We start from the raw sequence: 12,566 nt of genomic DNA, 5'->3' as shown, positions 1-12,566 counted from the left end.
CCAGGGAATGGAATCGGATAAGGCAGGCATGTTTCAGTAGGCGAAGATTTGGAAATATTGATCACAATATCATTTTGAGTAGCTATGCAAAAGAATAAAGAAAAAACAATCATCTGGAGAAAGGACAATTCTCAGTGGGCTGGATGAGAAACCAGCTAAGGTGGATTGGAATTAACAATTGGTAAAGTAATGAATGAATAATAGGGATCCTTCAATGAGGGAATAGTTCATGTAGAGAGCAGACTTATTCCCAGAAGAAAAATGGAAGATCATCCAAAAGTAGAACTCCCTGGATGATTCAAGATTTGGCCAAGAGTTTCTGCTTTGGATGCAATCAGCGATCCAGTTACAAATTGCATTCATAATTACGCTAGCTTAAAAAGTGCTTTTTGAAAAATTAATTTGAATTAAAAATCTTCCAAGAAACAACACAATCACGTAAAATATTTTAGAATGTAATATTTACAACATATTTTTGCATTGAAAAAATATTTCTCAAGGCATCAAGTGTAGTAATTTTGTGTGGCAATTTTATTAATTAGTTAAAAAAGCTTTATCACACAAAATAAATGTTTTAATCAACATACCTGAATTTTCTTGACATCGACATTGGGACAATTTCCAGGTCCGTTCCTCACATGGGTCAACAGTGCAACAACAGGTCGGATCTTCCAGCAGAAAATTCATTAACAGGCCCCATCCACGTTTGCCGTCCAATTAGGGACTGTGGATGGGCTCCTGAGGTAGGAGGCCAAATAGAAAGGGCATCAACTCTTGATGGACGGCAGCCTCGCTGGCAGAGATGGGCGCAGCTGAAGCAGGTAGAGAAGCATGAGGGCACTTCAAAGTTGTAGCATTGTTGGAAACTAAGTTGGTAAAAAGAGTTGATGGTCGGCTGATCACTGTGGAGGGGAAACACCTCCACAGAGAGGGAGGGTATGGCTGAGGCTGCAGCCTTTTCACTTCTGTGGCCTCTTCATGGATCAATGAAACTTGGTGTGAGGCTAGTTTGATGGTGGGAAGATGATCATCCTCAACCTGCCACCAAGTAGGTTCAAAATTGATGACCTCGCGGTGTGGCTAGTTTTGTGGACAGGGCTGACTTTGAGTGTGATGCTGCCATAACTAATGCAAAAGGTCGTGGAAACTGGGTGTAACTTGTGCTTGAAATTCCTCTGGTTTGCTTAATTTCAGGACGTTTTTTACTGAAAACACTAGCACAACCTACTGAAAACTCCAAGCAGAGAAATTATAATTAAACAGATAAAGGAGGCTTATGATAAATGTCAGGCTCATAACAGGAAAATAACTAAGCTGAGGTATAAAATAGTGTTCTGTCAACTCTGACGAAGAGTCATCCAGACTCGAAACGCTAGCTCTGTTCTTTCTCCACAGATGTTATCAGACATGCTGAGATTTTCCAGCATTTTCTGTTTTTGTTTCAGATTCCAGCGTCCACAGTAATTTGCTTTTTACAACCGTGTTCCCTGGTGTATTCTCCATGGCGATGCCACTGCCAATCAGAGTCCACTTGTCAACTAATCAGCAATCTCTTCTAATACAGCACAAATTGTTGTTCGCTTTACAATTGGTTTTCTTGTGAATCTGTCCTGATGAGTGCAAGTCAAAGAGCTTTGACAGCATGTCTCTGTTTTCAGCCATAACTAAGTTGATTACAGAAACATCAGAGGAAAATTGTCAAATGAAATAGAGGGGCAAAGAGGGTATGTGACAATAGCGGGTAATACCATGGGGGACACTAAAATATTTTACAATTGCATACATACTAAAAGGATAGTCAAAGGAAGGGCAGGGCTTCATAGAGACCAGAATGAGATCTTCCCATGAAGGCAAAGGACAGGTATTGAATGAATATCTCACATTGGTCTTCATTTTAGAAGAAAGTATTGCCAAAATCACAATTAAGGAGAAAGTTGAGAAAGTTGATGGGCTAAAATAGGTAAGGGCCACAATTTTGCACCTGTGAACAGGGATATTTACAGGGCGACAGGAAGATGGCCAGGGATTGCTAAATTGCTCTTGCATGGTGTCAGCAGAGACTCAAAAAGCCTTAGTGCATCCTTCTGTGCTGTAACCATTCCATGATTCTATAACGTGTAATATTCTTACCTTGTCAGTACACATTCACATTTTAAAAAATCTCTAACAGGGCCTCCAGTGGAGTTCACAGACATGGATTCCTCAGAGGCGCTGAATGCTTCTGAGGATGCATCTCTGGACCCATATTCACCAAGCACCGGCTTAGATATTTAGCATTAGATTTTCTCATTCTGAAGCAGGATGGAATGGAGGCAGGAATGCAAAAAAAATGGCCGTCGAACAGCAGTCTCAGGTTCCACCTCCATTTCCAAGCACCAGCCATTTTCAACAGCGTGCAAAATATTGTGAGCCTCGGAACTGACCAGTTCCTATTATAAGGCCAATAAAACACACCAAGGTCTTCATAAAAAAGCTTAACTTTAGATTCAATGGAACTTTGTGGGAGGTGACTGGGATTCGGGAGCCCTCAAGTGATTTTGCCCAATGAGGGAAAAAAAGTGAATGGAAATGGCGGTGAGTCAGATGACAGGGAAACTTCTTTTGTAGTTTATTAGAATGTTGTCATTTGACTGAAAGGGCTCACTGCCTGGATTGAGAGGTTGAAGGGACAGGGGAAGAGGCAAAAGTCAAGTCTTTGCCACCTTAGAACCTAATAATAATAATCTTTTATCGTCACAAGTAGGCTTACATTAACACTGCAATGAAGTTACTGTGAAAAGCCCCGAGTCGCCACATTCCAGCACCTGTTCGGGTAATGAGCTGGTACGGGAATTGAACCCGCGCTGCTGGCTTTGTTTTGCATTACAAATCAGCTGTCTAGCCCACTGAGCTGAACAAGCCTAGGCACCATTCAAGGCATCAATTAGGTATTTGGTTATATAATAAGGCTGCTTGGGCCCCATCTGATTAATATGAGGGTGCAGCTGGAAAAGGGAGGTCATCACACATAGAGGGCATTGGGACAGTGCTACAGTAGAAAGCATTGCCAAGGAGGGACCCCTCACATCAGGAAGGCACAAGAGAGGCAATTATGTGATTGCCTATTGATATATGCTGCTAGCAGAGCACAGAACTACTGCATGGTGTGTTCTGTGGTGACCTATGAGGGCCTAGCACTTAGGCCCGATGAAAACAAGCCACAGTCACTCCAGCAGAGCCTCATGGGAATTTGGACTAGCTACGTTTGAATACACTAGAGGTCAGGCAGGCTGCCCAGACATGCCTGGACCTGCCCTGTCAATCGGCCAGCAAGCGATAATTGATCTGATAATTCACCAGGAGTGTGTCATCTCTGCATATCTCTGAGGCACAAAACACAATAATTGGCAATGAAGATAATATGGAGAATATTGATGTGCTTGTTAGGTGAATTGGACATTCGGAATTCTCCCTCTGTGTACCCAAACAGGTGCTGGAATGTGGCGAGTTGGGGATTTTCACAGTAACTTCATTGCAGTGGTAATATAAGCCTACTTGGGACACCAATAAAGATTATTATTATTATTTGAAGTTACCGGCTCCAGCATCTTTCCTTTCTTGACTGGATGATCCACCCATGCCATGGGATCAATGGATTTTGGGCTTTGAGACCTACTTGGTCGCACTGGCTATGGTTGGACCATAGGTAGCAGTGGCCCACAAGCACACTTCTCCATTGCTTGGGGCAAAAGGTCAATGAGTATTTCAGCATCTCATAGAAGACATGGTTACATATTATATGGCAGTGAGGGCTCTCAAAAATGATTTCGGACCAAAAAGGTGTGATGATTGAAAGTCATGCATTCTGTCAGAGAATTGGTGATCCCACAAAACAAAACATGGCAGTGTGGTGGCAGTTGGCTTTCTGTGAATTAATTTGTGACCAACTTATTGAAAAAACTTCAATTCCACAAATTAGGGAACGCTTACTCATACAGGATGATGATTAAAGCTTGGAAATGCCATGGTCTTGGCAGTCCAAACCACATCCACTATGTTTGATTCAAAGCGGTCACACAGTAATATACCATCAGCTGCAGGACACAGCTTATCCAATCAGCCCAAATGCAAGGATTATGGACAAAGAGACCTTTGCTGTCCTCTCAAGACTTGCCTTGTCCTGGTTCAATACCCTCAAAAATGTATCTATCTTGTCCAGCTCAAAGAAAACAATATAGACTATGCTTAAAAAGGAATCGTTTGGCAAAGGTGTGCAGGTTGTCAAAGAAAACAATTTCATCAGTTCGCCACTTGGGGGAATATATCCCTGAGAGTGAAATACTGCCTCACAATGCCAGGATCCCGGGTTCAAATCCAGCCTTGGGTGACTGCGTGGAGTTTGCACTTTCTTCCCGTGTCTGCATGGATTTCCTCCGGGTGCTCCGGTTTCCTCCTACAGTCCAAAGACGTGCAGGTTAGGTGGATTGGCCATCCTAAATTAACCCTTAGTGCCCAAAGGATGTCCAGGTTAGGTGGGGTTATGGGGTGACGGTGATAGGGCAGGGCAGTAGGACTAGGTAGGGTGCTCTTTCAGAGGATTGGTGCAGACTCGATGGGTCAAATGGCCTCCTTCCGCACTCTAGTGATACTATGATTCTATGGGAGGGATTCTCTGCTCCCGGGACTAAGTGCCCGCGCCGTTGTGAAAGGCGTCGTGTTTCACAACAGCGTGGATAGGGCCCGGGCATGACCTATTCTGGCCTCCACAGAGGACCAGCACAGCGCTGGAGCGGTTCACGCCACTCGAGCGTCCTTACGCGGCGCAAAATGGGCGCTGCGCCAAACCGCGCATGCGCAGTTCGGGCAGCTCATTCCTGCGCATGCGCAGTTGGGCCGTGCCGGCCGCAGAAGGAGTTAGGCCCACGGGGGGAGAGGCCGGCCCGCCAATCGGTGGGCCCCGATCGTGGGCCAGACCCCATCGGAGGCCCCCACTGGTGATGGAGCACTCCTCCCCCCCAACAGGACGCCCCCCCCCCCCCAGCGTTCCCGCACAGTTCCCATCGGCAGCGACCAGGGTGGATGGTGCCGGCGGGAACCTGTCACGTTGGACCGGCCGCTCGGCCCATCCGGGCCGGAGAATCGCCGCTCGCTGTTTGCGGCAATTCTCCGAGTGGCCTGGCGTGATTCTCGCGCCGCTGGTTTTGGGGGGGTGGGAGAATCGAATGTGGGTATCGGGGCGGCGTGGTACGACTCGCGCGGTGCCCCGGCGATTCTCTCACCCGGCGTGGGGGGGAGAATACCGCCCGATGATTTTATTCCATCACAGATGGCAAAGCGCAGGTCATTTTAAGGAATGCTCTGTTGAGACCATGGGCATTTCAGTGACACTTCCATCAAAGTATCTATATTGTGCGACAAACTGTACCATTGTTATTTTTCACAACTTCTTCTCGCTCCTGCGAGAGACACTTTTCAAGCTTACATGGACTTGATTTTCTGGTTTTGAAATCATTGCACCTCCAGTGCATCACAAAAGATCAATTTAGCCAATTTTGCATTCTACATAACTAAAAATCCAAAGTCTTATGAGGGTAAACTTGCTCAATGAGCTTGGTTTCAAACTTGAAGAACACTTTGGAACACACATTAAAGTGATTGACGATGTTCACAATATAAAAAGATATCCTTCCTTATTTATTGGATTTGGGGAACTTAATGTCGACACATCAATTCCAACAGTTTCGCAAAATTTGAGACAGTTGCCGTTTGCAATTTGTTCTGAAGTGTCACAGGAGCTGGAATGAATTTAAGCAGATGGTATCACTGAGCGAATCAACTCATCCCCATAGATATCACACCGACTCATTGCACACTGTAAAAATAGCAAACTTAGACTGCGTCAACCTTAAGATGGTCAACAGCGCAAAACAATCGTTCCTGCCAAGTATCCAATTCCTATGATCCAAGAGCTTTCGCCATCATTTCATAAGCCAGACTCTACAGTCTTTACAAAGCTCCACATGTGTCGGAGATTTCTTCAGATACCATTAATGGAGTAAGCTGATATCTTGCAGTTTTTGTTATTCACAAAGATATGTTTCAGTATCACAGAATGCCAAATGGACAAAGTTCAGCACATTCTGGAAGATCATTTGGAGCAACGCTGTTCTGACATCGCTAGGAAATTCAGACTCGGCCTGTAGACCTTGTGCTACGGGTAGTGCTTCTGCAAGCTGATCTCCCCTGGTGCTCTCTTCTCAGCTGTTCTACTCTCTTCTGCTGCCTAACTACAGATCACTCAAGAGCGAGTTGTGGCCATTGATGCTAGTCACATTGGTCCTTGTCTGAGGGCTGGCCTGAGTCAGTCAAAGCAGCACCCACCCGGATGTGTTTCAGAGAACTTCCAAAGTGAAGCAAGGTAACTCTCGAGAACAGCCTGTGAGCAAACCATTTCCTGTGAGGAGGAATTAAGTAACTAACTACGAGTACTCAGTATTGCCACGAGTTTGATCTCACCCCTAAGTCTACTGTTTTCTCATTTTATCTTCACAATGAGTTTCAGCAAGCTTGGAAAACCAGTGGAGACACTATTGAATTTAAAAGTCAGTTGAAATATCGCCCCATTAGAACAATAAGCATTTTTAATAGACAGCCCCCCTGTTCCAAAGTGGTCGCCCACAAGCTGCCTAAGACACTTTAGTTAAACACAGAAGTCAGTGGATTCAAACCAGAGTCCAACTCCCTGGCATTTTTACTCTTTTTAATATTCCACCTGAGCCCAAATTCCTGGATTCCTCCAGGTTAGAATTCCTCCAGCTATCTGGGTCAATATTTGCCATCACTTGGGAAAAACATGTGTTAATCAATGATAGCCAGCTCAGGTTTGTCGAAGGTGAATTATAGCAAGCTTGATTGAGTTATTTGATAAAGTATTAGAGAGGGTTGATGAGGGTAGTGTAGTTGATGTTGTGTCAATGAATGTTTGTGAGGTGTTTTAGTGAAGTACCATGTAAGAAACTTGTTAGCAAGATTGAAGTCCATAGGATTGAAGGGACAGTGTCAGCATGGAGCAGAGAGTAGTGGTGAATGGTTGTTTTTGGATTAGAGGCATGTATACAGTGGCCAATCCCCCCCTCCCCCCCCCCCCCCCCCCCCCCCTCCCACCACTGGCCAGGCGTCCATTTTGAGGACCAGTCCTCTTTTCGGTTATACTGGGCGTAACTTCAGAGTTAGCAGATGAAAATCAGAAATGTAGCAATATAAGGAGGATAGTAACAGACTTTGGGAGAATATAGAATGACTGATGAAATGGGCAGCCACATAGCAAACTAAATTTAACACAGGGAAGCATGAAACGATGCATTTTGATAGACTGTGTGGTGTGTGGCTGTCCATAAACCAACTCAAATGCAATCAAATTGTATGTTTGAAGTGTGCCTTTAAACAATGGAACTGAAATTATGTCATGTACATCAACACATGCTAATTGGACAGGAAATCCAGAAATAGAATCATAATGTGGCGACTGAGGAAAAACCCACTGACAGATGCACTGAACTTACTTGCAGGTTTCCCGTGCACTCTTGCATTCCCATCAGACACCCCCCCCCCCCCCCCCCCCCCCCCCCAGCCTCCATCGAATCCTAGTGCATCTGCCATTAAAATAAAGTCCACTGCATTCCCTGAACAAGTCTGTGCTTTCCTTATTCTCCATTTTTTGCAAATTGAAGTCCATATGATTAAAGGGACAATGGCAGAATAAATAAAACATTGGGAACAGGACAGGAAGCAGAGAGAGTAGTGGTGAATGGTTGTTTTACAGACTTGAAGGAAATATACAGCGGGCTATCCCAGGGAGGCAGGTTATTGTAATTGTGCTACTCATGGTTTCATTACCCACTCGCAGCTTGGAACATCTTCCTCTCAATGCCTCCTCTCTTTCATTGAACTGCTTCTGCAGCTCATATAGCTTTGGCTTCTTCCTGGAATGTCGAACATTGTTGAGGCTGCTCTGCCAAGTGGTTCTTCAAAGGAATAAACTTTGGCCGGAGGGAGCTTTGCAGCATGTGAAGGTCCCTTAGCTGGTTTTCCTTTTCTTTGTGAAGCTCGCTTACTTCATTTTGAACTTTCCTGCAATTCTGCTGCTGTGTTTACATTCTGTTGTTTAAGGCAGTTTTCATTTCTCCATGTTTCTGAATGGTCACTGTGTAGACATCTCTCTTCAGTCGCTTACTGGTTTGTCATGGCATTGTCTGGCCCACTCACAACCATTGAACCCTTTGTGATATCATCTATAAATATGGGAACGGGTTTTGTAAGTATTTTACTGCTCCCTCAGTTCCATATGGAGCCTTTCTGCTGTTCACAATCCCAGCAGCCAGGTAGCAATTTCTGTCCAGTTCAGAAAGGATACCAAGTTCCATTGCTTATACGCAGCTCAAAAGTTAAAATCTCCTGGGTCTCACATATCGATGGGCCAGGTGAATTGCCACTTGCCTCAACCATACACCTTGAGTTAAAATTAAGCCTATATTAAGCAAACAACTATTCTTAGGAGTTTGACAGTCCCATACTGAATTCTTTTGCTTTGCTAGTTTAAAAATGTTTTGTCCAGATTATCTTTCTTTAAATTTCCTCTCTAAGCCATATTCAGAGGATCCTGCTGTTGCCATAGCGCCTCATCAGATACATCGTGGTTTGCACTGTGGCTTCACAGCACCAGGGTCCCAGGTTCGATTCCCGGCTTGGGTCACTGGCTGTGTGGAGTCTGTACGTTCTCCCCATGACTGCGTGGGTTTCCTCCCGGTGCTCCGGTTTCCTCTCACAAGTCCTGAAAGACGTGCTGTTAGGTAATTTGGACATTCTGAATTCTCCCTCTGTGTACTCGAACAGGCGTACTTGGCAGAGCAGCCTCAACAATGTTCTACTTTCCAGGAAGAAGACAAAGCTATAAGAGCTGCAGACATGGACAATGTAAGCCTACTTGTGACAATAAAGATTATTATTATATTATAGTACAGGAAACAGAACTAGATGGGAATATTGTAGCTGTACTTTCTACATGTGTTCATATTGAGTGGCATTCTGCAATAGTAGGAGCCCTGCTATTCCTGGTTAGGAGCAAATTCAGTCCATATGTTGTTTACTGTGGTTTCACTGTAAACACATGATGATTGTCGTCATGCCAAAGCTCAAAGAACTGTGTATCTTTAATACGGGAAGGTGCCTCAAGTCCAAGCATAGTGCCACCCAACCAAAGTGCCTTGATTTTTCATGATGAATATATTTTGTCTCGAATCGTGATCTTTTGTGATATCCTGCACTTATATTCAGAAACCATGGTGAAGAATTGAAGACAAGGACAATGGGTTTTGTGAGTCCCCTCGTTTTATCTATCCTCCCACACACACAATACATCAGCTTCTGTGTGAATGACAAGATCATTAGCTGTGGCGAAATCCATTGGCGAAGCCTTTCAGCTGCACACACCAAAACGCTCACATCACAGACAAACTAACACACAAACACTCCACTTCTACTTTGCTATTTTAAAAGCTTTTGTCCATGTTTTCAATAATTCCTCTATAAGGAATTCCTCTATAAGGGCGCTGAATGCCATTATGGAGCTTGTCCTAACAGCTATAGTTACACTGGGGAGGCAGTGGTGGTGGACTAGTAATCCAGAGACCCAGGATAAAATCCCGCCATGGCAGATGGTGAAATTTGAATTCAATAATCTCTGGAATTAAAAGTCTAAAGGTGATCATGCAACCATTGTCGTAAAAACCCATCTGCATGACCAATGTCCATTAGGGAAGAAAATCTTCCATCCTTACTTGGTCTGGCCCACATGTGACTCCAGATCCACAGCAATGTGGTTGACAGGGGTGGGCAATAACTGCTGGCCCTGCCAGCGACAGCCACATCCCATTAACGAATTAATATCACCACACTGACACATGCCTTCAAACCACATACCACACAGTTTCATACCTCACAGTCGCACACACACATACAGACATAAACCACACAAACCAACATACCGCACACTGCCCACACCACACACACCACCAAAGAGGAATGAGATGGAGGGGTGAAGATGGAAAGCCAAGGAAAGGAGGGGCCTGTTTTTCCCTTTGGGATATGAAAAAGTTTTCTTGATTTTTCTGGCCTCACTGGGAAATTAAACAAAAAGGAAACTCACTTCTCTTCTGGCCCTGGTTCTTCTTCCTGTTAAATTGACCTGGTGGTAAGGCTGCCAGTTAAGATAGGAGTTAGGCCCTAACAATGTCATCAGAGCCTGATCTATATATTCTAAGAAGAACACCACAAGTTCTGGCAGTTGTCCCTTTTGCCTGCTGAGCAAAGGGGAAGACAATGGGATCTCGAAGGGTAAGTCTGATGGACAGTATTAACTGCCGACTGACACCACTTCCACAAAGTGGGCAGTGTTAACATCAAATCTAATAAATCAACATCAAATGCAATGACAGACTGAGTGGCTTAAATAAACATAGTTGACAAGTATTTCATATCAGTCAGCGACAGCAATGGTGGTCAATCCGTTAAATAAGGCTGGATCTTTATGAATATAAAGTTAACGTGCAATAAATACTGAGTACATTGAAATCTCACCTGCTTCACAAACCATAATTTTCCGTAAGATAATTTCTTGTAAGAGATCTCCAAACACTAGAAACTGTTTTGAGTTTTCAGAGAAGTGAAACAATTGGAATAAAAGAATCCACCACTGTGTTGCGGTGGGAAGCGACAAGTACAGCTCACTGTTGCAATTTCAGAAAACATACTGCAAACCTTCGGCTGGCTGCTGAAACAAAAGTCTGTTTCAAGACAACTTTTATTCACGCTCCACTGAGAGACCACGAAAACAATATCTGAAATACCACACAATGTGGCACACGTACACAATTCTGTAACACTGTCCCAAGTTTCTAGTTTGTATTTAAACAATGAAAGATTTTTCACAATGGTTCAGACCCCATTGCACCTAAAACCATCTGCTACACTTTCTCCAGTTAATAATGACCATTAAATGACACTTAAAAGGCATCTTACCTTCTCAAAGCCCTCATTTACACAAAAGTTTTCATTCCATGGCAGCTCTTGTTTCTGAAGAAATAAAATAAAACATTTTTAGTCTCACATAGGTTAAAAGAAAATTGAGAGTAATGATGGCCCTGCAGGGGAGGTCCCATTATTTCTGTAGCCCAGAAGGCATTTATTTGATAAATATTTTTACCTAAGTATGAGAAGACTGTTTGGCTCACAAACACACATTGGTTAAACTCACCACTCTTGCTGATTTTTTGTTACGAAAAATTAAATGCCTCCACATTCTTTCAGCAAGACAGCTCTCCCTGCATTAAAAATGGACAATGTAGAGTTTTATCACTCAAAAAGGAACTTGTGCGCCTAACTGTGAAGACGATTGCAGTCTGTTACAGGAAATTATGCAATTTCCACCAAGCCTCAAACTTCACATTGATAACATAGAACAAATTTTCTGGAAATGATAAAAGTAAACAAGGCCGCCTGCTCCTACACAATGATTGTACCTTGAGTGAAGACGGCATACTTTCACTGTACTCTCATCACAAACATCCAGCTGGGCATTGCTGGCCCATCAACCTGTTATTCCATTGAAAATCAGTGGCTTTTGTGAGCACCTTTGTCTTACACATTTTTAAAGAATAAGCAACAGTTCTTCAACAAAGATGCAAGATCTCTATATTCCCTCTTCAATATGACACTCCTTAACATATTGAGAATGACTGTTCCATTCTTCATCATCAGCCACTGAGGCATCTGTGACAATTGTAAATTATGCTTTCCCACTAATTCTATCGCCTTCCCTCAATAATGGCATTTGCATTGCTGATTCACCAATCTGTAGATACAATAGATGTCTCCTCACCTTCTCTGTGTGGTCGCTGTGGAATTAAGATGGTTTTAAGCAGCCATTTCTCATGTTTTCTGTTAGCCCATTTAGTGCCTGTTAAAAACAAAAGGGATGAAGCTGTATTATCCGGAGGATCCATGCAAAACCACTATTGGTGCAGCATTTTGAATGACCTCAGTGAAATAAAGCCTATCTTATTATCTTAAGGCCACATGTGGGATGAATTCTCCATTGCGTGGGTTTCAAAAAATACGAGAGCCTTTGATTCAAAAGACCTATAAAGGAAAAGGCTGGTCTGTACTGTGAGTCAATGCAATGAAAAATGTAATTGAATGGAATAATTGCCATTGCTCTCCATAGTGAATTCATCCTCAAAACACCCTGGGCAGGATTCTCCGTTAGCCGACACCGAAATCGGGAAACGCGATTGGGTGGAGAATAGGTTCCAAAGCCAAAATCGCAGCGGGCGCTGATTTGACGCCAAATTGCAATTCTCCGTCGCCTCGACAGCGGCATCACTGCATTCCGGAACACTGTTTGCATGTCATTAGCAGGCCTGACCCGGTATTCTCCAGAGTCTCCGCCTCCGATGGCCGAGCTCCTGGCGGCGCGGTTTACTTGAGCTTTTAAAAATCATGAAACCAGCATCGTGGCTGATGAGGGAGAG

General features: G+C 43.8%; 1 protein-coding gene across 2 annotated transcripts in view; it reads right to left on the bottom strand.

Annotated features, from left to right (window-relative positions):
• The window catches only part of rps6ka2 (ribosomal protein S6 kinase, polypeptide 2), a 498,908-nt gene extending 487,497 nt beyond the window's left edge, over positions 1–11,411 (bottom strand). For both annotated transcript variants that reach the window (XM_038808497.1, XM_038808501.1), the window contains exons 1-2: positions 11,291–11,411; positions 11,056–11,109 (exon numbers count right to left, since the gene is read on the bottom strand). In XM_038808497.1, the coding sequence (XP_038664425.1) occupies positions 11,056–11,109; positions 11,291–11,335 (99 nt within the window). In that variant the 5' untranslated portion in view covers positions 11,336–11,411. The remainder of the gene's footprint in view (positions 1–11,055; positions 11,110–11,290) is intronic.
• Between the last annotated feature and the right edge of the window lie 1,155 nt (positions 11,412–12,566).

This window comes from Scyliorhinus canicula, chromosome 1, assembly GCF_902713615.1.
Source record: "Scyliorhinus canicula chromosome 1, sScyCan1.1, whole genome shotgun sequence".
In the NCBI taxonomy this organism is placed as follows: Eukaryota; Metazoa; Chordata; class Chondrichthyes; order Carcharhiniformes; family Scyliorhinidae; genus Scyliorhinus; species Scyliorhinus canicula.
The sequence above is the reverse complement of the archived record's forward strand: the minus strand, read 5'-3'. Positions and strand labels throughout refer to the sequence as shown.